We start from the raw sequence: 25826 nt of genomic DNA on the forward strand, positions 1-25826 counted from the left end.
ATGAGGAAGCAAATGGCTGCAATATAACAAAGAGTGAAAAATGTAAGGGGATCTGAATACTTTCCGTCTCCAATGTATCTCCAAATGTGAAAAAGAGGGGAAAAAAAGGCAAGAGGGAAGAGTCCCTTGCGCAAAGCAAAGAACCTACATCCCATTACTATCTCACGTGCCATGGAATATCTAATACAGTAATCGACCGTGATTGTGTGTGTATAAAATATATATGTGTATATATATTCAAGTGTGAAAAAAAGCTTCCTTTCCCTCTTCCTCCCCCCCATCCCTATTAATGAACTATACAAATACTATAGTAAGAAAATATGGCATCTGTTTCTATGTAGGAGTGATCAAACTAGCAATGTATTGCTAAGTCAATCCTCGTTAGTATAGTGGTAAGTATCCCCGCCTGTCACGCGGGAGACCGGGGTTCGATTCCCCGACGGGGAGACTTGTGTTTTTTTTTTGGTAGGAAATATTTTTGTAGCAGTATACTTACTTACCTTGACATTGTTAGAGCTGTTTTTTTTTTTCTATCCGGATCCTTGATGAGCCCACCTATACATCATTGTATCAGTAGTCTCCAATCTCCAGTGATCTGATAATGTACCAATTCCTCTGTAATAATGGGAAGTTGTGAGCACGGGATTTTCAGGATCCTGGGAAAACTAATGAGGGATTGTTACATGTGATCAGTAATGGCAATCCGAAGGATGTAATCAGCCTTTATTAATTGTGACAGATCTGCCCATCTATGGCCGTCCTTACAATCATATGGTCTTTGGCAGAGGTAACATAATTCTCACTTTATTTACATGGGATTGATAAACATCAGAACTAGACACAAATGTAGACTAACCCAGAACAGGAGTAGAAAATCCCTTTGTGCCTGACATATGTACCCCACTATAGTGTGCTGCAGGCAGGTGACTGCCATCTAGTGGTTAAAGCAGAACTTCAGCCTATTTTTAAATAATTAAACATCAGCAGCTACAAAAACCTGTATCTGTTGACTATTATTACCCAATTACTTACCAGTCCCTGGAGTCCTAGCACTGTCTTCTCACCACTGTGGGTCATCATCATAGATTTGGGAGACACGTGTGACTTCCTGAGGAAGCACAGCTGGCTCCCTACTTGTGGCGCAGTCAGGTTTATTTACTAAAACTGGAAAGTGCAAAATCTGGTGCAGCTCTGCACAGAAACCAATCAGCTTTCAGGTTTATTTCTCAAAGCTTAACTAAACAAGATAAAGCTAGAAGCTGATTGGCTACCATGTACAGCTGCACCAGATTTTGCACTCTCCAGTTTTAGTAAATCAGCTCCAGTGAGACTGGTCCTGTAGCCTCTCTGATGTGTGTTGCGGGCTCATATGATCCCCATTGCACTGATCTGCTGTGCCGCCAGCATTACACTGCCCCCAGGGCTGTTTACAGAGGGTAAGGGTAGATTTAGAGGTGTGTCTCAATCTTCATTTTCTCTGAAGTCTGATCTGTGTTTAGATTGCAATGGTGGAGGTCGCACAATATTAAACAAATTTGCGCACAAGTTCTAAAATGGGGGGGGGGACGACTGACAGATTATGATTGAATGTTGGCGATGGAGGAATCTGTGCACAAGGACAAAAATGAGGCTCTGTCCCCATGCTGCTGAGTGTGGGCAAATATAATATTCTGACGCTGCGCAGAATCATTACATTCAGAAAATGCTGCAGCTCAGCTTAAAGGATCAGTCCACCCAGAACTGGTATTGCAGTGTTTGGTGGATGCTGGAGAGATACATCACCTGCCAGTTTCTTCTTGTCTCAGGGGTCCACACCATCCCTTCCTGGGTCTGTAAACCCACTGTGCCCATTATGGGGGGTTTCCACCATCCTTGTGATGAGTTCCTGGGTCTGTACACCTGCTGGCTGCTGTGCCCATTATGAGGGGTTCCCACCATCCCTGTGATGAGTTCCTGGGTCTGTACACCTGCTGTGCCCATTATGAGGAGTTACCACCATCCCTGTGCTGAGTTCCCGAGTCTGTACACCCGCTGTGCCCATTAGGAGGGGTTCCCACCATCCCTGTGCTGAGTTCCCAGATCTGTACACCTGCTGGTTGCTGTGCCCATTATGAGGGGTTCCCACCATGCCTGTGATGAGTTCCTGGATCTGTACACATTTACATTATGAGAGGTTCCCACCATCCCTATTTTGTGTTCCCAGGTCTGTACACCTTCTGTGCCCATTATGAGGGGTTCCCACCATCCCTGTGCTGAGTTCTTGGGTCTGTACACCTGCTGGCTGCTGTGCCCATTATGAGGAGTTCCCACCATCCCTGTGACGATTTCCCAGGTCTGTGCACCTGCTGTGCCCATTATGAGGGGTTCACACCACGCCTGTGCTGACTTCCCGGCTCTGTATAACCTGCTGTGCCCATTATCAGGGGTTCCCACCATCCCTGTTCTGAGTTACCAGGTCTGTACACCCACTGTGTCCATTATAGGGGGTTCCCACCATCCTTGTGCTGAGTTCCTGAGTCTGTACACCTTCTGGCTGCTGTACCCATTATGAGGGGTTCTCACGATCCCTGTGAGGAGTTCCCAGGTCTGTACAGCCGCTGTGCCCATTATAAGAAGCTCCCACCATCCCTGTGCTGAGTTCCCGCGTCTGTACACCTGCTTGCTGCTGTGCCCATAATGAGGGGTTCCCACAAACCCTGTGATAAGTTCCCGGGTCTGTACACCTGCTGTGCCCATTATGAGGGGTCCCACCATCCCTGTGCTAAGTTCTTGGGTCTGTACACCTGCTGGCTGTTGTACCCATTATGAGGGGTTTCCACCATCCCTGTGATGAGTTCCTGGGTCTGTACATCTGCTGGCTGCTGTGCCCATTATATGGGTCCCACTCCCCACCATACCTGTGCTGAATTCCCAGGTCTGTACACCCACTGTGCCCATTATGAGCGGTTCAGACGTCTGTACACCTGCTGTGCCCATTATGGTGGGTTCCCACCATCCATGTGCTGAGTTCCTGGGTCTGTAAACCTGCTGGCTGCTGTGCCCATTATGAGCATTTGCAGCGCTTCCCTATTTGATTAACTATGTAGCGGTTGTCAGGGTTGCAACTCCCTGATCGCCACATGTCAGGTAAACTTTGCATGCAAAGCATCGTGACCCCAACATTTAGCCCTGTCCACTGCCTATTGCAGCTTAACCACTTGAGCTCCGCAATGTTTTAAGGCCCGTACACACAATCAGAAAATTGGATGAAAAATACCTCCTTCGAAATGATTGTACGATAATATGATCGTTAGTACACAGCCTTCAAGAGCCGATCACGACAATTCATGTGAAATTATCCGATGGGACAAGCATGAACATTCTTCTCATATGATACCAAATCGTCCAATTTTTGTTTAATTAGTACAATTGACTTTCAAAAATTCAGGTCATTTTTTGCTATTCAGCACTGCACTAGTTTAACTGGTAATTGCACAGTCATGTAACGATGTACCCAAACAAAAGTTATATAATTTCTTCACACAAACAGAGCTTTTGGTGGTATTTCATCACCTTTTTCTTTTATTTTTTATTTTTTTTGCTGAATAAATTTAAAAGACTGAAAATGTTGAAAAAAAAAAAACTATTATTTTTATTTCTGCTACAAAACACGTCCAATAAAGAGCTCTATGTTTTATATACAGAGGCCTGAAACACAAGGTTTTTTTTACATCCAGACATCAGCAAGAAGAGAAAATACACATTGATCTTGTAAAAAATGTGTCCTTTCCACTTGCTGTCAGCTAAAAACACAGCACACACATCCTTATCTTTTTATGTAAACTGCTAGACTTATCGATCCACCATGTAATAGAGACAAACAAAGGCAGGCATGTTTAAAGTCCAGCCTGTATGACAACCATGGTTGCCACATAAATACAGGAGAGAAATTTGTGTAGCCACAAAGGGACAGGAAATGTGCAGGATCACCAGGTGAAAATAAAGGGAAAACCCCCGAAAAAGAAAACGAATGCAACCACTATATCTAAGGACTGGCAAGGTGCAGTACATTTTTTGTTCTTGGGTCAAGATACTCTTTAACTTCAAGAGTCTCTCACAAAAACATAAAAGACAAATATTATTATTATTCAGGATTTATAAATAATATATAATAAATATTTATGGTCGTGGCCCTATGACCGAGAGAGATGTGGATCAGGTAAACACGTGACAAGACATACAACATAAATAGACCTAAAGTGTGCCTTGGTGGTCTGGTCAGGATACCAAGAAATGGGGGCTTACCCAAGGTAAGTAATGGGTAGTTTATGAAGAAGGATGTGCTGAGAAGTGCCCTGAAAAGGTATCACGCACTGAACTGACAAAGAGCATGGGCGAGTGGGCTGCTTAAATATCCTCCGGGCTCCTCCCATAAATTCAGGCCACCATACTGGCCTTCTTATTTATGGTCGTGGCCTTATGACCTAACTTCAAGAGTCTCTCACAAAAACATAAAAGACAAATATTATTATTATTCAGGATTTATAAATAATATATAATAAATATTTATGGTCGTGGCCCTATGACCGAGAGAGATGTGGAAAGCATAAACACGTGACAAAACATACAACATAAATAGACCTGAAGTGTGCCTTGGTGGTCTGGTCGGTATGCCAAGAAAAGGGCGCAAAAGACTCAGATAGGGGAATAACTGTTAATCGAATCTTGTGTTTATTGAGCCAGCTTGGTAAAGGCTTATGCCATTTCTTCCTGAGTATTTGGGATGTATGTGGCAAAACATGTGGCCTTCCAACGGCCTAGTTTCTTGATTAGGTGGTCTGGTACTCCATGTTGGGAGGCAGCTGAGGCTTCTCCGATCTGGAAGGAATGTCCAGAGAATTGACTGGAGTTGAAGCCCAAGTTGCTTAGGGGGACCTGACATGCTTGATAAACTGGCTGCCACTCAGGGGGCTGGTTAGAAAGGGTAGTTGATGTCAACCCCGGGGCTGGTTTGTTGCGTTTTGCAGACTGTGAGATGAAGGCTGCATAGGTTCGGGAAAGCGAGTCAGGTGGTGTAGGAGCAGTGTCTGACTGCCGGAGCTGCTGACGGTAGATTTACTAGGTCGTAGGAAACCATAGAAGGCCTAGTAGATGGACGCCTGGATGACTAGGCTGAGCAAAGCCCCAAACAGACAACGAATAAATATTTCAGACATGTCCCTAAGGAAGGCACTCGTGATAGGTAGGCATTTGCCACTGACTACGGGTTGGTGCTTCTGTATGCCCTGTAGGAGGGACTTGAATGAACGGGCTGAGAATACTGACAGTTTACTGGGGTCCTGTAAGGACAGGAAATGCTGGGTGCCGGCTAGGTATAGCATGATAGTATTGTGAGAAAGGACCAGCTGCATGTGGCACTACAATATGAAGTCTAGGATGTGTCTAACGTCGCCTATCGCTGCTCCGGGGCAAGAGGCCAAAAACTTGCGGTAAGTGTTCCAAGCAGTGCGATAAGCCTTCAGTGTGTTGTGTGCCAAGGAATGGTTAAAGAGCTGGGTTGCATTGGTGAGATGTGACTTCAGTCCATCATCAGCAACGACCAGGGTGGGACAGGAGTAGTTGTTGTGACCGGGTGAAGTTGTGGATAACTGTTCTGGTACGGACTAGTTTGTAGGGGGGGAGGCTATGGCATGTGTGTCCAGAGTAACACCTAGGTGATAGAGTGTGCCGGGCCTTCCACTTTATGCTCAGTTATGGGCACGTTGAGCTTGCTGAACACTATCCTCAACCTGCCTAAATCTGCCAGTGAAGTGCCTGGTTGTTCGGTGAGCAGGGAGTCATCGAGGTGTTGGATAACCGTCTGACGGTGGGCCTGGTGTGACTTTACCTGAAATGAACTGTCTCACCCCTGTTATGTGAATGACCCTGGTGAAGATGCAAACTGTACGTTCTTCCCCTCCTATTTATTTTTATTTATCTGGGGAGATAAAATCCAACCTGGTGCCCGATAGAAACCTGAAATAACCTCAGGGAGAAAGACAGAGAAAAGATGAGTGGCCCACGTGCCACTGGAGATAAATGGCTGATTGTTTGTCACTGAGGTGTGTTTGCAAGTTAGTTTGTATGTGGGTTTGCACGTAGGTGCGTGCCGCAAAGTATTTTAAACTACTGGAGACGATATTGCGTGGTTTCAAGGGTGTCAGGTTGCTGGGGCAACATTGCTTGGTTGCAGGGGTCTCGAGTATGAAGGTTTGTTTTTGAGATGACTTTGCGTAGTTGCAAGGGTCTCAGTCTGGTTTGCTGAGACGATATTGCGTGGTTGCAAGGGTCTCGAGAGTATGAGGTTTTTTTTTTGTATATGATGAAATTGCATGGTTCCAAGGGTGAGGAGTGAGGGGTTGCTGAGACGATATAGTGTTTTGCAAGGGTCTCAAATGAGTGTCAGGCTGCTGAGACAATATTGCCTGCTTGTATGGATGCAAGGGTCTGAACGGGTGTCAGGTTGCTGAGACAAGATTGCATGGTCGCAAAGGTCTAGACGATTGTGAGGTTGCCGAGATGATATTGCATTTTACAAGGGTCTCAAATGAGTGTCAAGCTGCTGAGACAATATTGCCTGACAGTAAACGTAACGCTGCTACAGGCATTTGATGTTTCAAATGCCTCTGAACATCCGTCTGAACCCTTTTTTTTCTGCTTTCAAAAAAGCTTCTAGACTCAACTGTCTAGAAACGACTAGGCCCCTTTCACACGAATGGACCGTGCAGGTCAGCCTGTCAGTTTTTTAGGCGGACCTGAACAGACGCTCCATGCAGGTCTATGGAGCGACGGATGTCAGCGGTTACCATGTTCGCTAAAATCAGATGTAGGGCTATAGGTTCGCATCCATCCTGGCGGATTGGATGAGATCTGATGAAAACGGACATGCTGTTCGTTTTTGTCCGATCCCTTCATAGGAATCGGCAGTGCTCTTACAGGCCTCTCCCCGCTCAGTGAACAGAGACAGACCTGTCATCCGCCGGCTCAGTGGAGATCAACGGAGAGATCTCCTGCTGAGCTGGCGGACTCTGCTCAGCCGATCCGCCTCTTGGGAATGAACGTCCATTTACCAGCAGCAGTGTACATGAGGCCTAAGATGATTTGTCTGGCTGCAAGGGTCTCAATGAATGTCAGGTTGCTGGGGCGAGACTGCGTGGTCACAAAGGTCTTGATGAGTGGTAGGTTGCTCAAGAGTGATGATGTTGTGTTTTGAAGGGTCTTAACAAGGGTGTCAGGCTAGTGAGACAATTTACATGGTTGCAGGGGTCTTAACAGGTGTCCTGTTGCTAGGCCGAGATTGTGTGGTGGCAAGGTTTTTTTTTAAAAATGAGTGAGGTCATTGAGACAATATTGTGTTTTGCAAGGGTCTCAACAGGTGTCAGGTTGCTGGGCTGAAATTGCTTGGTGACAAAGGGGGTATTTATTTATTTGACAAGTGAGAGGTTGCTCAGACGATGTTGCGTTTTGCAAGGGTCTCAACAAGGGTGTCAGGCTACTGAGACAATTTGCATGGTTGCAGGGGTCTCAACAGGTGTCCGGTTGCTAGGCCGAGATTGCGTGGTGGCAAGGGTTTTTTTTTCTTTTTTTGAGGTTGCTGAGACGATATTGCATTTTGCAAGGGTATCAACAAGTGTCAGGTTGCTGGGCCGAGGTTGTGTGGTGGTAAAGTTTTATTATATATTATTATTTTTATTTATGTATTTATTAATTTTTTTAATGAGCGAGAGGTAGCTGAGACTATATTGCGTTTTGCAAGGCTCTCAACAAGAGTGACAGACTGCTGAGATGGTTTTGCTTGGCTGCAAGGGTCTCAATGAATGAGAATTGGGTTACTAAGAAAAGGATTGAAATACCTGGTTTGTTTGGCGGCTTACAGTACCTTTAAGTGAGCACTATAGGGCATAAGGACAACGTCTGTTTGATTCATAGGTTCCGTAGGGGAAACTAACGAATGATATGGGAGACAACGAATGGTAATGAATTGATAGGACATAAAGAATGTGGTAGCAAATCGTACTTGCAACAGTGGGCCATGTGAGTGAGTTTGTGGCGGACTGTGGCTGGAGTGCAACATATCGGGAAGGTGTGGCGTGATGCTGTGCATGAGGCAAAGCAACAAGGTTTGGTGTATAAAAGAGAGAAGTGCATACGAATAATTCGTAAGTTCCATTGTGGGAACCAAACACATAGTACGGGCGACACCGCGAGTGGCCACAAATTTTGACATGACAAACACGGTAACGAATCCTACTTGCGACTGGGTACGCATTGGATTGGAGCGGGTGTGCAACACACCCTAAGAGTGTGGTGTGGCGCCACGCATGACACGTGGAAAATAACTTTGGTTTGGTAAATAAATGAGAGAAGAACCGTGTACAAACGATTCGGAAGTTCCACTGCGGGAACTAAAACACACAGCATGGCAACAACGAATGGCAACTGTAGAAAGTATGCAATGTATTTGATATGAATCTGTTGCAAAGAGAAATGACTCTGTTACGAATCGGTTGTAAGAAGTATGAAATGAATCCGATACGAATCGGTAGTAAGGAGTATTAAATTAATCTGTAGAGTGTATGCCACCCCTTGCTCTGAAACTGAACACACCAACCACCCAGCCCCCCAGGCTAATCAAATGCAGACAAGGCACCAGGTGGGTCTAAATACCATCTCAATCAGCCACAGAACCCGCACAAACAATACATGCTCATCTGCAAATGGATGAGATGGCAACCCCATAGACAGTGAATCTTATAACCAGTGAAGCCTATGGAGAGTGATATTGAACAATGATCGTCAATGCTTTGGAGGCTTGGATTTACAAATGAATCATATGTTTGGCAGAAGGAACTTATGATTGTACTACGCCTGTGCCGATTGATGTCGGAACATGAGCGACAACATCTCGGAGGCAGGTTTTTTACGAAAGGGATGCAGGATAGGAAGCATTATGAATCGCAAGATTTGCACATGTTACGAAAAGGTTTGAATACTACCTGCAACATTGAATAGAATTGTAATACTGATCCTAGCGCACAAAAGGACTTACACTTTATCTGCACAAACAGCTGCTGTTATAAATCATACATCAACTCTGAAAATATGCACAAATACAGTCCCAACCTAAGTTATAAACAGTACTCCCGCATTAACAGCGCTCTAATCCATTGATCAAATAGATATTTGCCAAAAACAAATATACACTAAACATTAGTGCAATTAAATTAATATAAAATTCATAAAAAGTCCAAAAGGTAAGGTCAAAGTTCATAAAAAGAGTGAAGTGAATTGAGCAGGAATCTCCCACGAGGACCATGAATGGAGAAGCCGCAATGCACTTGCGATCGAATGCACAGACTCACGAACATGAGGTGCTGAAAGGAGCCGGCCTAGTGACATGTCGTATCCCGCACTGAACCGACAAAGAGCATGGGCGAGTGGGCTGCTTAAAGGGGAGGGCCACCCTGAAAAACAAAAAAATGTTAAAAATTACAAAAAATCTAAAAAAAAAAAAATGAAAATTTTTTTATTTTTTTACTTACCAGAAATGCCTGTTGCTAGGCACTTTCTCCTAATCTTCCTCTTCCTCCTCCGCGGAGATCTTCTGTCTTCTGTCTTCGTCGCGGCGTCTTCTGGGTAATGAGTCGCGCTGTGTTCTGGGAACTGTGTGTTCCAGAACACAGCGCATCCCATTCAGAAAGCGCTGCGGGACTCGCGCATGCGCAGTAGCTGCGGGACTCGCGCATGCGCAGTAGGAAACGGGCAGTGAAGCCATAAGGCTCCGCTGCCTGTTTCCCTTACAAGGGATGGCGGCGCCGGGACCCGAGAGCCGAGGGACGGGTCGGCCTCGGGCGGCCGACATCACGGGCGCCCTGGACAGGTGAGTGTGTTTATTAAGTCAGCAGCTGCAGTGTTTGCAGCTGCTGACTTTTTTTTTTTTTTTATAACCGGCCCTCCGCTTTAACCACTTCAATACCAGGCACTTAGACACCTTCCTGCCCAAGCCAATTTTCAGCTTTCAGCTCTGTAGCAATTTGAATGACAATTGTGCGGTCATACAACATTATACCCAAACAAATTTTTTATCATTTTGTTCCCACAAATAAAGCTTTCTTTTGGTGGTATTTGATCACATCTGCGATTTAAATTTTTTGTGCAGCAAATAAAAAAAGACCGAAATAAAAAAAAAAAAAAGTTTTTCTTTGTTTCTGTTAAATTTTTTTGTAAATAAGTACGTTTTCTTCCTTAATGACGGGCACTGATATGGCTGCACTGATGGGCACCGATGAGGTGGCACCAATGAGGTGGTACTGATGAGGTGGCACTGATGATGGGCACTGATAGGCGGCACTGATAGGTGGCACTGGTATGTAGCACTGATGGGCACTCATAGGTTGCACTGATGGGCACTCATAGGTGGCACTGATGGGCACTCACAGGCGGCATTGATGGGTACTTTTGGGTGGCACTGATGGGTACTTATGGGTGGCACGGATAGGTGGCATGGATAGGCACTGATAGGTGGGCACGGATGGGCACTGGTAGGTGGCACTGCTGGACACTGATGGGTGGCACTGATGGGTGGCATTGCTGGGTGATGGGTGGCACTGATTGGTACATGATGGTGCCAGTCAGTGCCCATTTGTGGGCACTGACTGGCACAGATTGGGCATCATTTGCACATGTGGATGGCCAGGAGGTACATACCTGGCCATCCACATGCTGCCCACTTCCCTGGTGGTCCTAGTGGATACCCTGAGGGTCCAATGTGGTCATCTGAGGAGGGCTGCGCTGATAAACAATCAGCGCAGACCCCCCTGTCAGGAGAGCCACCGATCGGCTCTCCTCTACTCGTATCTGTCAGACGCGAGCAATGAAAAGCGGATCACCGGCTTTTCCTGTTGACATTGTGATCAGCCATGATTGGACACAGCTGATCACGTGGTAAAGAGCCTCCGCTAGAGGCTCTTTACCGAGATCAGTGTAGCGGCGTGTCAGACTGCTACACCGCTCCACCGATGGCCGCGATGCGTGCCCCCATGCATGTATATGTATATGCAAAACGCTGCATTTTGTGTGAAAAAGTCCCTGCCCCCTTTCCAAAAAAGCAGGGGCACAAGAATGCATTTATGTGAACATGTTCCATAGGAACCCATGTTAAAAAATTTCCCTGCATTTCTGCAAAATACATCAAAAATGCATTAGTGTAAATGGAGCCTAATACCTGAATATGCTTTCATCTAAACTAGGGGTCTCAAACTGGTGGCCCTCCAGCTGTTGTGAAACTACGAGTCCTATCATGCCTCTGCCTGTGAGAGTCATGCTTCTAACTGTCAGCCTAGCAAAGCTTCATGGGACTTGTAGTCTTACAATAGCTGGAGGGCCGCCTGTTTGAGATCCCTGAAAACCATTCCATTGTAGCTCTGGCTGTATGTTTAGGGTTGTCGTCCTGCTGGAAGGTGAATCCCGGCCCCAGTCTCAAGTGTTTTGCAGACTCTAACAGGTTTCCCAAGATTGCCCTGTATTTGGCTCCATCCATCTTTCCATCAAATCCGACCAGCTTCCCTGTCCCTGATGAAGAAAAGCATCCCCACAATATGATGCTGCCGCCACCATGTTTCATGGTGGGGATGGTATGTTCAGGGTGATGTGCAGGTGTTAGTTTTCTGCCACACATAGCGTTTTGCTTTTAGGCCAAAAAGTTAAATTTTGGTCTCCTCTGACCAGAGCACCTTCTTCTGTTTTTGCTGTGTCCCTCACATGGCTTTTCACAAACTGCAAACGAGACTTCTTTTGGCTTTCTTTCAACAATGGCTTTCTTTTTGCCATTCTTCCATAAAGGACAGATTTGTGGAGTGGACGACTAATGCCCTGTACACACGGTCAGAAATTCCGACGGAAAATGTCCGATCGGATTATATTGTCGGAAAATACGATCGTGTGTGGGCCCTATTGGACTTTTTCCATCGGAAATTCCGATGGAAAAAATTTGAGAGCAGGATCTAAATTTTCTGGAAAAAAAATCTGATCCGACTTTTTCCGATCGTTTGTAGAGAATTCCGACGGACAAAGGGCCACACATGCTCAGATCAAATTATGAGACCAAAGCTATTGGCTACTAGCCTCTAGGTAGTCCCGTTGTACGCAACGAACGTCACCACATTCCGAACGATTGAATTTTTCAACAACTTTGTCCGACCGTGCGTATGCAACACCAGTTTCGGACAAAATACGTCGGAAAAAAAATCCAACGGATTTTGTGGTCGGAATGTCCGACCGTGTGTACAGGGCCTGTGGACAGATTCTCTCACCTGATCTGCGGATCTTTGCAGCTCCTCCAGAGTTACAATGGGCCTCTTGGCTGCTTCTCAGATTAACTACTTAACAACCAGTCGCTGCAGTTGTACTGCAGCAGGTTAGCTCTCCTGTGCAAATCGCCATCATTGTACATCAGGCGCGAACACGGCGATCTGTGCCCATTCTCTAGCGGGGGAGCCAATCAGTGGGTCCCACAAACTCGATGTCTGCCGGCCACCCACGATTTCTCCACAGAGAGGTAGAATGGGGATCTGTTTGTTTACACTGGCTGATCCCAGTTCTGTCAGAGGAGTAGAGTGAGATTGTCTGTTCCTAGTGATTATGTACAGTGATCTCTCTCTACTCCCTTTCAGTCCACGTCTCCCACAGTTAGAAAGCACCTCCCCAGGGAACATTTAACTCTTTGATCGACCCTAGTGTTAACCCCTTCCCTGCCAGTGTCATTTATACAGTAATCAGTGCATTTTTATAGCATTGATCGCTGTTTAAATGTCACTGGTTCAAAAATAGTATCAAAAGTGTAATTTCTTTGTACAGACTCCTATCAGCCTGTCATTGCTCTGTAGAAACTCATATCGGGCCTGGCCTTGTTCTGTATAGTCTCCTATCGACCAGTCATTGTTCTGTACAGACTTCTATCGGACTGTCATTGCTTTGTAGAGACTCCTATGGGCATGTCATTGTTCTGCACAGACCCCTATGGGCTATCATTGTTCTGTACAGATGCCTATGGGCCTATAATTGTTCTGTACAGACTCCTATGGGCCTATCATTGCTCTGTGCAGACTCCTATGGGCATTTCATTGTCCTGCACAGACTCATATGGGCCTGTCATAGCTCTGTACAGTCCCCTATGGGCCTGTCATTATTCTGTACAGACTCCTATGGGCCTGTCATTGTTCTGTACAGACTCCTATGGGCCTGTCATTGCTCTGTACACTCCCCTATGGGCCTGTCATTGCTCTGTACAGACTCCTATGGGCCTGTCATAGCTCTGTACAGCCTCCTATGGGCCTTTAATTGTTCTGTACAGACTCCTATGGGCCTATGATTGCTCTGTGCAGACTCCTATGGGCATGTCATTGTCCTGCACAGACTCATATGGGCCTGTCATAGCTCTGTACAGTCCCCTATGGGCCTGTCATTATTCTGTACAGACTCCTATGGGCCTGTCATTGTTCTGTACAGACTCCTATGGGCCTGTCATTGCTCTGTACACTCCCCTATGGGCCTGTCATTGCTCTGTACAGACTCCTATGGGCCTGTCATAGCTCTGTACAGCCTCCTATGGGCCTTTAATTGTTCTGTACAGACTCCTATGGGCCTATGATTGCTCTGTGCAGACTCCTATGGGCATGTCGTCATTGTCCTGCCCGGACTCATATGGACCTGTCATAGCTCTGTACAGTCCCCTATGGGCCTGACATTGTTCTGTACAGACTCCTATGGGCCTGTCATTGTTCTGTGCAGACTCCTATGGGCCTGTCATTGCTCTGTACAGACTCCTATGGGACTGACATTGTTCTGTACAGACTCCTATGGGCCTGTCATTGTTCTGTGCAGACTCCTATGGGCCTGTCATTGCTCTGTACAGACTCCTATGGGACTGACATTGTTCTGTACAGACTCCTATGGGCCTGTCATTGCTCTGTACAGACTCCTATGGGACTGACATTGTTCTGTACAGACTCCTATGGGCCTGTCATTGTTCTGTACAGACTCCTATGGGCCTGTCATTGTTCTGTACAGACTCCTATGGTCCTGTCATTGTTTTGTACAGACTCCTACGGTCCTGTCATTGTTTTGTACAGACTCCTATGGTCCTGTCATTGTTTTGTACAGACTCCTATGGGCCTGTAATTTCTCTGTCTTCCCAGCACACAGCTGTTGGTATACCGGTCTCCTGTGTGAATGTGGCCTTGCGTTTTCTTGCAGCACAACATTGAGCCTTTGTAATAAAGATGACTTCCTCCGTGTTTTTCCATGTTGATATTGTACATTCGTGTAGCATGAATGACTATGAGGATCAGAGATTTTCTATGATACACCAGCACGGAGGTGATAGTGTGCTGTGGGGACAGTGATCTGAGTAGGCGCCATTAATATGAATGTTGTGCACAGACTGCAGATATATCCCCATGACTAAGCAACAAAGGATAGGATGTTATGAGGGCCCTGTAAATCCCCTCCCCCCGGGGTTTATATTTCTCCTCCAGGATAACACATAGAGCTAAAATGGAGAAAACAATGTCTCCATATACAGGACTGTCTATTCGTCCCCTTTATGTACATATATTAACAGCGGACACAAAGGAACATTCACGGCGACAACAGAGCGCCCCATTCCAGCACCTTCCCTCTACTGTACATGAGGGTCAGCCAATCATGAGCCGGCTACGTACGCCTCACATACAGCTTGGTGTATCCGTGCGCCGGACCCCGGCCTTCTGCCTCATAAATATATATTGCTTGTATCAAAGGCGTATCCATAGTGAGCATTATAGAGCGGCACGGCCGTACTACACACCAGGGTAACATACGAGGCTTTTCCTTTACCCTCCAATGTTAAATAGACCCTGGGGCCGGTTTAGCGGAAGGATACATAGGCGGACTATAAAAGCTGAGCGGTGAGCTATTGACGCATTATCTTTCTGGTGATTTCGGGAGGACGTGTTTCTGAGAAGCCATTGCAGTAAGTTACCTACCACACAGTTCGCAGTATTTGTATCAACGTCTGGGGACTGTAGGCAGCACAGTGGGGCTTGTGCTGGATATATATATATATATATATATATATATATTATATAGTGGGAGGTTAGACGCCACTTTGCCCCCCTTCGTTGTGTGCTCACACTAGGCTCTAAAATGTCTTAGTTTTTTTTTTCTATACACATTTCCCGTGGCTGTGTGAGTTATTGGTGGGGAGAGGGCCGGTCATAGACGTGTGCGTAGCGCGGGCAGACGGGGCCCGCCATTACTAACGGTAGATGGAGGAGGAGGGTGGGCGGGGCCTGGTGTTGGGTGTGTTCCTGGCCGATTAGTGGACTTTTATTTCCTGTAGGCTTGTTATATACACGTATCACTGGATAATGACAGGCTTTTGAGCCAGCGTGTTTTCTGGCAGAGATTCTGAAAGCCTGTGTGCGCAGTAATTGTAGCTGATGCTGAAGTTGTAATACAAAAGTGGATGATCTATCCTTTAGGCTACGTTCACATGACTAAACATTTCAAGGGAAAGTTCAGTCAACATTTAAAGCGGGCCTTCAGTCATATTTCAACTTTCCATTTATTAAATCATCTGCTCTTGTGTTTTTAACTTTGGATAGTAACTTTATTACTTGCAGGGGGGAAAAAATGCCTCGTACAACCCACTTTCATGTCTGGTAAAAAGTCTAGGTGTATGACCTCATGCACACCTCTCACTCTTGTGAGTTTGCCAGGAAGGAAGATGAGTCATGAGGACCAATGGAAGCTGCAGAGCTGGAGGTGTGCCTCTAACTCCACGAAATGGATGCAGTGGAGGGAAGTTTCTACAGCAGATTTGGAAAGTACAGAATCCCAGTATATGTTAACTACTTAAGCCCTGGACCATTTGACTGGCCAAAGACTAGACCACTTATTGTGATTCGGCACTGTCGCTTTAACTGGCGGTTGTGCGATGTAGCTCCCAACACACAATTTACTTTACTTCCGCCCCTCACGCATAGGCTTTTTCAGAATCTGCCAGAAAACACGCTGGGTTAAAAAGCCTGTCATCCAGTGATACATGTATATATCAATCCTAGAGGATTTCAAATTCCACTAATTGGCCATGAACACACCCAATCTCACACGAGGCCCCACCCACCACCATTCTCCCATCTACTGTTAGTAATGGCGGGTTCGGTCTGCCTGCGCTACGCACGTCTATACAAATGCACTGATTTGTGTGTAGACACTAGCAGTGATGGGGTTAACCACTAGGGTAAGGGTTAAGTGTCCTGGGGCATGTTTCTAACTGGGGACGTGGCTTTGTGTGATGCGTCACTGATCTCTGCTCCTGATGACAGGGAGCAGAGATCAGTGACACTAGGCAGAACAGGGCGAGGCTTGTTTACATTAGCATCTCTCCGCTCTTCCTCCCCATGAGGCCATTGCAGGTATCCCCGCGGCGACACTGCGGGACCTGCAACACGACTCGTGGAGGTCCCGGCTGGTGCACATGTGATGGCGCAGCGGCAAATTTCAACGGATGTGCAGGTACGTCCATGCCGGTCGGGAAGTGGTTAAATATTCAAAGTGATTGAAGGGAAGCTTCATAATGGCAGATTTCCCTTTTTTTTTTTTCCTAACCACTTGCTGACTGTCCCATAGTAAAAAAAAATACTTCATTACTGTGATGTTAAATACTGGGGTTCTGGCAGCAGCTAGCTGCCATAACTGTTATTTTATACTATGGGCACTTCTGCATCAGATTAAAGTGGTCCCATGGACACATTTGCTGCAGGATCGCTGGTGGGGGAGGTGCCCCTGCTGCTTCTGCCCAGAGTGAATCCTGTCATTTCCAGTTCTCGGGCTAAAACGAGAGCAATAACTCTTGGGCAAGACCTCATCTAATTTAAAGTTGTCCAATTGTTAGAGGTTGTGGCTGCCTGAAGTCGTGCTCCTCTCCGTGGCATCAGTATTGCAAGTGCGGGACCTGGCTTTGACAGCTTGCAGCTGCACAGCCAGGTGCCCATGCACAATTTGAGCTGTGCCTTAGTGGCTGGGCAAAATTCTGAGACGTGTCCTGGAAGATTGCAGGGAGGAGTTGTCTAGGGGGCAAGAGCGCAAGTGGGAGCTAGGTGGAACTCTGCTATAAACGGGTAACATGTAAACATTTTCAAAGCGCAGCTATGGGGATTTTTAAACTGTTTTCGCCTTTCCACAAGCTTGGGCAATCTTAAATCATAACATATTGGGTATCAGGGCTGCACAATTAATTGTCAAGAATCGGTTTCACAATTCTTTCTATTAAAAGTATTCTCTCGGCTCTTTTGAAACCACAGCCCTCAGGAGAAACTGGGCAGTCTGCCAAGAATCCAAACAGTCTTTATCAGTTGAACTTGAGTATAAACATTGTAACAATTTGTCAATGGAATAGATTGTGTGTATTAAAACTTTTAACCAGAAAGGTTATCCCATCTTTTTTGTGTATAATGTGAAAGATTTTACGTTGCGAGAATCGTGATCTTTTTATTTTATGCAAAAAAAAATTGATTCTCATTTTGGCCAGAATCTTGCAGCTCTTCTATCTACTTGGCTAACGGCTTTCACCTTGTACAAAAATTGTGTGTTTTCTAAACTCAAAAGACTGCTGCGCAAATACAGTGTGACATAAAACATTGCAATGGCCGAAGGTACATATTTAACCACTTGTAAAGTGTGTGGGGGCTCTAGAAAATTATTTAGAATCCCCAAATAGTCATTGCAACATATGTCGCACTGTATTTGGACAGTAGTCTTTCAAATGCAGGTTGCCTATTTAGAGGAGATGCACTAGAATTCTTGCTCTAACAATTGATACCTCATGTGTGATTTGAACAGTTTACATAAGTGGGTGTGACTTGCATATGCATTTGCTTCTGCATGCAAGAAGGGATGGGTGCTTTAAATTCTTTATTTTACATTTTTGATTGTCCCTTTTAATTTTTATCACTGATTCCTTTTACAACAGGAGGGTCAAACTGAAAGCCCTCCAGATGTAGAACTAAAAGTCCCATCTGTTTCCTTTTTGCTTTAAAAAAAAAAAAAAAAAAAAAAAAAATTGCAGTGCATCAAAGGTACTATATACTTGGCACTGCCTGCTGTTAAAGTGGTTGTAAAGGCTTGGGGTTTACGAGCAGCATTTTGGTCTGACTTCAGTGCATTGACTATTAATGCATGCATGTTAAATGGGTTGTAAAGTCAGAAGGGTTTTTTTTTTTTTTTTTTTTCCTTAACACATTAAGATAAGCTACCTGTGCAGCAGCCCACCCGAGCCCCCTCTATCCAGCAATGTCCATGTGCCTTGACTGTCTGTGACTTAGCAGTGCCACCATTGGCTCCTGCTGCTGTCAAACTTGGTTAGCCAATCAGAGGGGATGGGGCCAAATGGCAGCTCCATATCTGTATGGAAACGTGAAGCTGCTTTTGCTGTTGGGTCACCCAACGGGAGGGGTCAGGAGCTCCAGACAGGGATCTAAGAGGATCTGGGCTGCTCTGTGCAAAACCATTACACAGAGCAGGTAAGTATAACATGTTGTAATAGACTTTACACTCTCTTTAAGGCAAATAATTCAAGTGGTTTGCAAGTGTACTAGAATGTGTTTCCAGCCCTCTGTCATCAGTGGACTGTTGCAACACATGGACAAACGTTAATGCATTTGTGCTAACATTGCAGGAATGTTGATGCCCTCAGTGTTGGGTGACAATAAGCCAGATTTTTTATTTTGTCATTAACCATTTTAATTATCTGACTCTATTTTTTTTATTTTCTCCTTTTATTATAGACCATGCAGATATTTGTGAAAACACTTACAGGGAAGACAATCACCCTTGAGGTTGAACCAAGTGACACCATTGAAAATGTCAAGGCTAAAATTCAAGACAAAGAAGGGATCCCACCTGACCAGCAGAGATTGATCTTTGCTGGAAAGCAGTTAGAAGATGGCCGTACACTTTCTGACTATAATATTCAGAAAGAGTCAACTTTGCACCTAGTTCTTCGACTTCGCGGTGGGATGCAAATATTTGTTAAGACCTTGACTGGTAAAACCATAACTCTGGAGGTGGAGCCAAGTGATACCATTGAGAATGTGAAGGCCAAAATCCAAGATAAGGAAGGTATCCCACCTGATCAACAGAGGCTAATATTTGCTGGCAAACAGCTAGAAGATGGTCGCACTCTCTCAGACTACAACATCCAAAAAGAATCCACTCTCCACCTGGTTCTCCGCCTAAGAGGTGGTATGCAGATATTTGTCAAAACTTTGACTGGCAAAACAATTACTCTAGAAGTTGAACCAAGTGACACAATTGAGAATGTGAAGGCTAAAATTCAAGACAAAGAAGGCATTCCCCCAGACCAGCAAAGACTGATTTTTGCAGGCAAACAGCTGGAAGATGGCCGCACCCTCTCAGACTACAACATCCAGAAAGAATCCACCCTCCATCTTGTCCTCCGTCTAAGAGGAGGAATGCAAATCTTTGTGAAGACCTTAACAGGGAAGACAATTACTTTGGAGGTGGAGCCCAGTGATACAATTGAGAATGTGAAGGCCAAAATCCAAGACAAGGAAGGCATCCCTCCAGATCAGCAGAGGCTGATTTTTGCTGGGAAACAGCTGGAAGATGGTCGCACCCTTTCAGACTACAATATCCAGAAGGAATCCACTCTGCACTTGGTGTTGCGTTTGAGGGGTGGTATGCAGATTTTTGTTAAGACCCTTACTGGCAAAACTATTACTCTGGAGGTTGAGCCAAGTGACACCATTGAGAATGTGAAAGCCAAAATTCAAGACAAGGAAGGGATTCCTCCAGACCAGCAGAGGCTGATTTTTGCTGGGAAACAACTTGAGGATGGTCGTACACTCTCAGACTACAACATCCAAAAGGAATCCACTCTCCATCTTGTGCTCCGACTTAGGGGTGGGATGCAGATCTTTGTCAAGACCCTAACTGGCAAAACAATTACTCTAGAAGTTGAGCCAAGTGACACAATTGAGAATGTGAAGGCTAAAATTCAAGACAAAGAAGGCATTCCCCCAGACCAGCAAAGACTGATTTTTGCAGGCAAACAGCTGGAAGATGGTCGCACCCTCTCAGACTACAACATCCAGAAAGAATCCACCCTCCATCTTGTCCTCCGTCTAAGAGGAGGAATGCAAATCTTTGTGAAGACCTTAACAGGGAAGACAATTACTTTGGAGGTGGAGCCCAGTGATACAATTGAGAATGTGAAGGCCAAAATCCAAGACAAGGAAGGCATCCCTCCAGATCAGCAGAGGCTGATTTTTGCTGGGAAACAGCTGGAAGATGGTCGCACCCTTTCAGACTACAATATCCAAAAAGAATCCACCCTCCATCTTGTTCTCCGTCTAAGAGGAGGAATGCAAATATTTGTGAAGACCTTAACTGGTAAAACCATTACTCTAGAAGTGGAGCCAAGCGACACTATTGAAAATGTAAAGGCCAAAATTCAAGATAAGGAAGGCATTCCTCCAGATCAGCAAAGGCTCATCTTTGCCGGAAAACAGCTGGAAGATGGCCGCACTTTGTCTGATTATAACATTCAGAAGGAATCTACTCTGCACCTTGTCTTGCGCCTGAGGGGTGGTTTTTAAGATGACAATCTGTAGTACTGCTTTTCCTTTCATTTAAGTTCATGCTTCTGTTGCACTTTTGTTTCAATAAAGTAATTGCATTCCACAAATTTGCCTTGTTTTGTATATACTGTTGGCAGAATGACAACCTTTTTGGCTGATTATAGCCAATTGAGTGGGTGGGAGTAAGCACTGATTTGGATTTTTTTTTTTTTTTTTTTTTTTCTCTCTCCCAAGCCTTGGATAACTAGAAGTGGTTATAAAGTGCATGCCCCAAGGACTGGGCATATTTTCAGTGACATTTGGTGTGCTTTGCACAAATACCACAATATTCTGATTGAGCATTCGACAGTAATGAGGCTGTTTATAGACCTCTGTGCAGGAACCAACACAGATGTTTTGGCCCTGAAGTCAGATTGTATTGCAGAGTTTAAGTCGTTCAAGTTAAGCTGAACTTGCACGATTTCTAACGCAGCAATGTGAACTTGGGCTGATGAATGTGTAGGGGATGGTGTACAGCAGCAAGTTTTTGGGAGGTATAGTGGAGTATACTAAATAGTGCAGCAGCTTTGTAAGGTAAAATCTCAGTATTTTTAAAAGCGCTCCTACAATATTTCTCACTAGGGATGAGCCTGATCAAGTTGAATGTAAGTTTGACTCGAGCATCGGGTGTTCTCTGAACAGAAAACTATATGCAGTGTTTGAAGCAAATTCAAAAGCTGCCAGATCACTATGATTTAGAACAGCAAAATGACATTTCTAAAGGAAAACTCATTTAAAACCGATCACAGCTGTAATGAATTGCCAGGTCTTGGCAATACAGATAATTGAAGAAAAGATTGTAACCTCTTCTCCCCCCCCCCCCCCTTGGTTCTGGTATGAATATTAAGGGGAACCCCAAATCAAAATTTAAGTGTGTGGAGGTCCCCCTCAAATCCATACTAGGCCTTTTGGGTCTGATGGAAATAAAGGGGAATCCTGTGCCAAATTTAAAAAAGCGTAGGGTTCCCCCCCCCCCAAAATCCATACCAGACCCTTATCCGAGCATACAACCTGACAGGAAAAGCCCTCCCCCACCTTGTCTCCAACATGAGGACAAGGTGGGGGGGCTACCTCCAAAGCACCCTCCCCTATGTTGTGGCCTGGTACAGTTCAGGACTAGGTGACCCCTACTTTTTGGGGTTCCCCTAAAATCCATACCAGGCCCTTTGGGGGAGAAGAGTGAATAAAAAAAAAAAAATTCATTACAGCTGCAATGTCTTAAATGTTTTTTTTTTTTTTTTTCCCTATAGAAATTTAATTTTGCTGTGGTACTGTTCTAAACATGGGCCACTTTACACGCATACTATAGACGTCCCCCCAGGCACGGTATTTAAAGGCATTTTTCACTCTTAGCAATTAAAATCACTGCTCCAAAAAAAGCCATTTAAATAAAAATGTTTGCATTGATGCATGTCCCCTGGTGCATGACCCTAAACTTTTTTTTTTTTGACAACTTGCATATAAGCCTTAAATCACTTTTCTGATTATTCATGTTGGTGTTCGTGTGTTCTGACTTTTTTTTTTTTTTTTTTACCTGTTCTGCTGAGAACCGGACAGGAAGGTGTTCCGCTCATTCCTGTGACTTGGACATTTTGTAGATGGGCAACTCCTAGCCTCATATTTTGGAAGCACTAATCAATAACTACTGCAGTAGGGAACAGACACAAAGACACGCTGAGCATCTTTCCAAATAACTGTTCTGTTTTATTATGATGCAATTGAAGGCTTTTATACACATGATTACATGGGTATCACATTAATATTACAATTGTACATTTTTTTTGTAATAAGGGGCATTACATAGGCAGGCTAACCCTAATCAGGACTCATAAGAATGCAAAACATGTACTGAAAACATTAGTGCAATGTGCACAGTGAGGGCGTTGTGCAATACATATAAAATAGGATATGATTTTATATACAGAACTTACAAATGTCCATTAGTCGCCTCTTTTGATCACTAACCATACCTGCTATCACCTTTTAACCTCCACACGCTTAGAGCCGGTTCACACAGCGGGCGAGGCGACACGACTCACCCTCGCAAGTCGCCCCCGTTCTGTACAATGGAACCGTTCTGAGAGGAGCGACTCGAGTCGCTCCGACTCAGAAAAAAGGTTCCTGTACTACTTTTGGGCGACCTCGGGCGACTTGCATTGACTTCTATACAGAAGTCATCTGCAAGTTGCCGCTGAGGTCGCGGCGAGGCAATTCGGAGTCGCCTCGCCTGCAGTGTGAACCGGCCCTTAGGTGGAGGTAGTCCTGGCCAAAGAGGCAAACTCTAGTGTTTAGAAAATAATGGCTGAGCAGCTTTTTTTCATGGGGAAAAAAAAAGACTTCATTGTGAAATATAAGACATTTACAGAGTACTGCTGTTGCCAGTATTTTTGGTATGCTGGCTTAGCACATGTAAACAGGCAATTCTACATAAAATAGAAGAGGTACAAAAGACAAATATAATTTCAACATGGCTCAACTACTTTTCAAATATATATCTTACAATTAAAGTAATTGAATCATAAAGTGCCCTAGATTGGGATTGCAAGAGGGGAACAAATCAAACACAGATTTCTTTCATTTAGTAATTTTTTTTTTGCAGTGTCTGGTGTGGATCTAGGTGACTTTTCCTTCCAAGTTTTGCAGAACTGTACATTAAAAAGCAGAAGATAGCAGAGGGAGGAGGCCAGCGATAAGACCCCTGCAGACGAAAGAAGAGAAGACCCCCTGGAGCTGTCTAATAAAGTATTTTAAAAACTTTACAACGTACCCCATACTCAATCACATAGGATAGGGGGCCCCCTTATTAAAATGTGCTCCCAGATTCTGATAAGCCCACCTGCCTGCAGACCACAAAAACCAATGGCCTGAGTTGTCGGGAAGAGACCCTTGTCCTCATCAACATGGGGACAAGGTGCTTTGTGCCCTTCCCCAAAGCACCTCCCATGTTAAGGGCACAAGGCCAGGTACGGCTCAGGAGTGGGGGGGGGGGAGGTGCTTGTGCCCACCCCCTTTCCTGACTGGCAGGGCTTTGTGCTCCAATAAGGGTCTGCTATGGACTTTAGGGGGAACCCCACGCCGTTTTTTTGGCGTAGGGCTTCCCCTTTAAATCCATACCAGGTGACAGGGCTAGCAAGGTGTCAATCTCGCCAATGGAGGTGGCGACATTGACTTCCTTCGCTAGTTCTGTCTACCTGGAGCCACGTTCAAAATTAACAGACTTTTCTCCGTGTGTGGGCAAGTCCGTTCATTTCAAAAGTCGGCAGACTACCACACAGACGGACGGATTGTGTGCGGTGAACAATTTTGAGTCAAGACTTGGGAACAAAAAGTCCACCGGAGCCCACAGACAGAGTCTGCCGGATAATTAGATTGTATGTACGTCGCCTGGTCTGCTTCCATGTGTGAGTTTTAATGTTAGTATGGCTACCTCAGCAAGAATCTGGAAGGGTGAAAACAGCCGATCAAATTAACTTAGCATGCTTGATTGGTTTACCTGCCAAAGTAAGAACAAACTTCTGGCCCATTAAATGGAACCAAAAGCTCTCTAAAGCTCAACTATCTATATAAATATACACTTTTTAAAACATTTTTTTATAGCTCACAGGCTTTGCTAAAATATAGAGCTCTGCTTCTGGAGCTGGGAGAAAGGATCCAATGACTGAATACAGAGTATCCTTCTGGGTGATAAACTGCATACTCAGTATAAAACCAGGAATAACTACCAAAAATTAAATATCTGGGTCTTCAGGGAGCGTGTTCTGCACTGGGCTCACAGCAGCTGATTCATACGTCATCAGTTTAACACATGGTTTTTCTTTGTCTCTAGCCTCCTCCAATAGAGGCAATAAGGTGGCTGGATTCAAATGTACATTTTCATTGTTAGATTTGTACATAAACTCATATTTTAAACCTTTCATTAGACAAACATTTAGTTAGCTGTAAATTTGCTGTGCAGGTTGTTGGACCTTTAAAAATGTAATATTTGAACAAAATAATGTCTGTAATTTTGTCTAATAGCACCTTTGCATAAAGCTACAGCTCTTATATATTGGGGTGAACCCTTCATTACTGGCTCCAGCTTGCATAAATATATTACAATGGCTTGTTTTCTATCATGCTGTTTGTGTAAGAACTCCAGTTTCATGTTTCAAAAAGACAACTTTTTCCTGGCAATATTATAATATATGGTAACAATACCCTGCAGTCATGCAGAGATGTCCATAAATCCAAAATATTCTTCTGCTTATACCCACTGCACTTACAAGGAAAAGGGGGCACATCATTTAACAATCCACACATTCTGCTTTGGATTTCAAAAATTAATTAAAACAAAAGGACCAACAATCTGTGTATGATAGACCAGAAAGCACTCAGCCACATCAAAAACTATAAAACAACTGGCTGCAGGTGGCATCTATCCTAACAGGGTGTGTGGACTTGATGTGATGGGTCTGTTATATTTAAATCTTATTTATAATTACTCTCACATCATGGGCCGCACATCAAGTTATTATGAGACCTTAATATTTCATTTTCATAGAAAAACTTCTTATCTATCCCATCCATCTTGGCTTTGTTAAACATTATGGCAGCTGTGTTCCAATTAACAACCTCATCTTAATCTTTTTTTCTTTCCACTCAATAAATGTAAAATGACAAAATTGTTATCTTAACCACTTCAGCTCCGGACCAATAAACACCTTAAGGACCAGAGGTCTTTTTGCAATTTCGCACTGCGCTGCTTTAACTGGTAATTGCGCGGTCATGCAATATTGCACCCAAACGAAATTTACACAGGGGAGGAAGCTTCTCATTGGCCAGGAGCGATCCAGAGGGGGTGGCCGAAAACCAACGGCCATCCCCTCATCACGGAGCGCTCCTGGACCGAATCGGACCGCCGTAACCAGCGGGAGGGGGTCCGATCGGACCCCCCACCCGCTGGAAGGCAATCACGTAGATGTACGTGATTATGCCTGCCTGTGCCATTGTGCTGACGTACAATGGCAATACGGCGGTCCTCAAGTGGTTAATCTAAACTAATCCCATTTTTACCAATTTCCCCATTAACCTGGATTTCATTTCCAACCAAAGGTTGTCTAAACCAGTTTCAATATATCTATATTATTA

At 44.7% G+C, this 25826-nt stretch overlaps 2 protein-coding genes and 1 non-coding gene across 3 annotated transcripts; all 3 read left to right on the forward strand.

Moving 5' to 3' along the window:
• The first annotated feature begins 375 nt into the window (after positions 1 to 375).
• TRNAD-GUC (transfer RNA aspartic acid (anticodon GUC)) lies at positions 376 to 447 on the forward strand. The gene has a single exon. It is a non-coding gene; the product is annotated as a tRNA-Asp (tRNA).
• A 14414-nt stretch (positions 448 to 14861) lies between these two features.
• Positions 14862 to 19607, forward strand: LOC143941234 (polyubiquitin-B-like; the record flags this gene model as incomplete). Its single annotated transcript, XM_077463282.1, has 2 exons — positions 14862 to 15028; positions 18846 to 19607. A coding segment is annotated over exon 2 (759 nt), but the record flags the coding sequence as incomplete, so codon positions are not given.
• An 11-nt stretch (positions 19608 to 19618) lies between these two features.
• On the forward strand, positions 19619 to 20678 carry LOC143941235 (polyubiquitin-B). The gene has a single exon (XM_077463283.1). The coding sequence runs from the start codon at positions 19761 to 19763 to the stop codon at positions 20676 to 20678; it is 918 nt and encodes a 305-aa protein (XP_077319409.1). The 5' UTR covers positions 19619 to 19760.
• Positions 20679 to 25826: the final 5148 nt, after the last annotated feature.

This window comes from Lithobates pipiens, unplaced genomic scaffold, assembly GCF_037356315.1.
Source record: "Lithobates pipiens isolate NorthernLeopardFrog02 unplaced genomic scaffold, aLitPip1_a1.2 Scaffold_3, whole genome shotgun sequence".
In the NCBI taxonomy this organism is placed as follows: domain Eukaryota; kingdom Metazoa; phylum Chordata; class Amphibia; order Anura; family Ranidae; genus Lithobates; species Lithobates pipiens.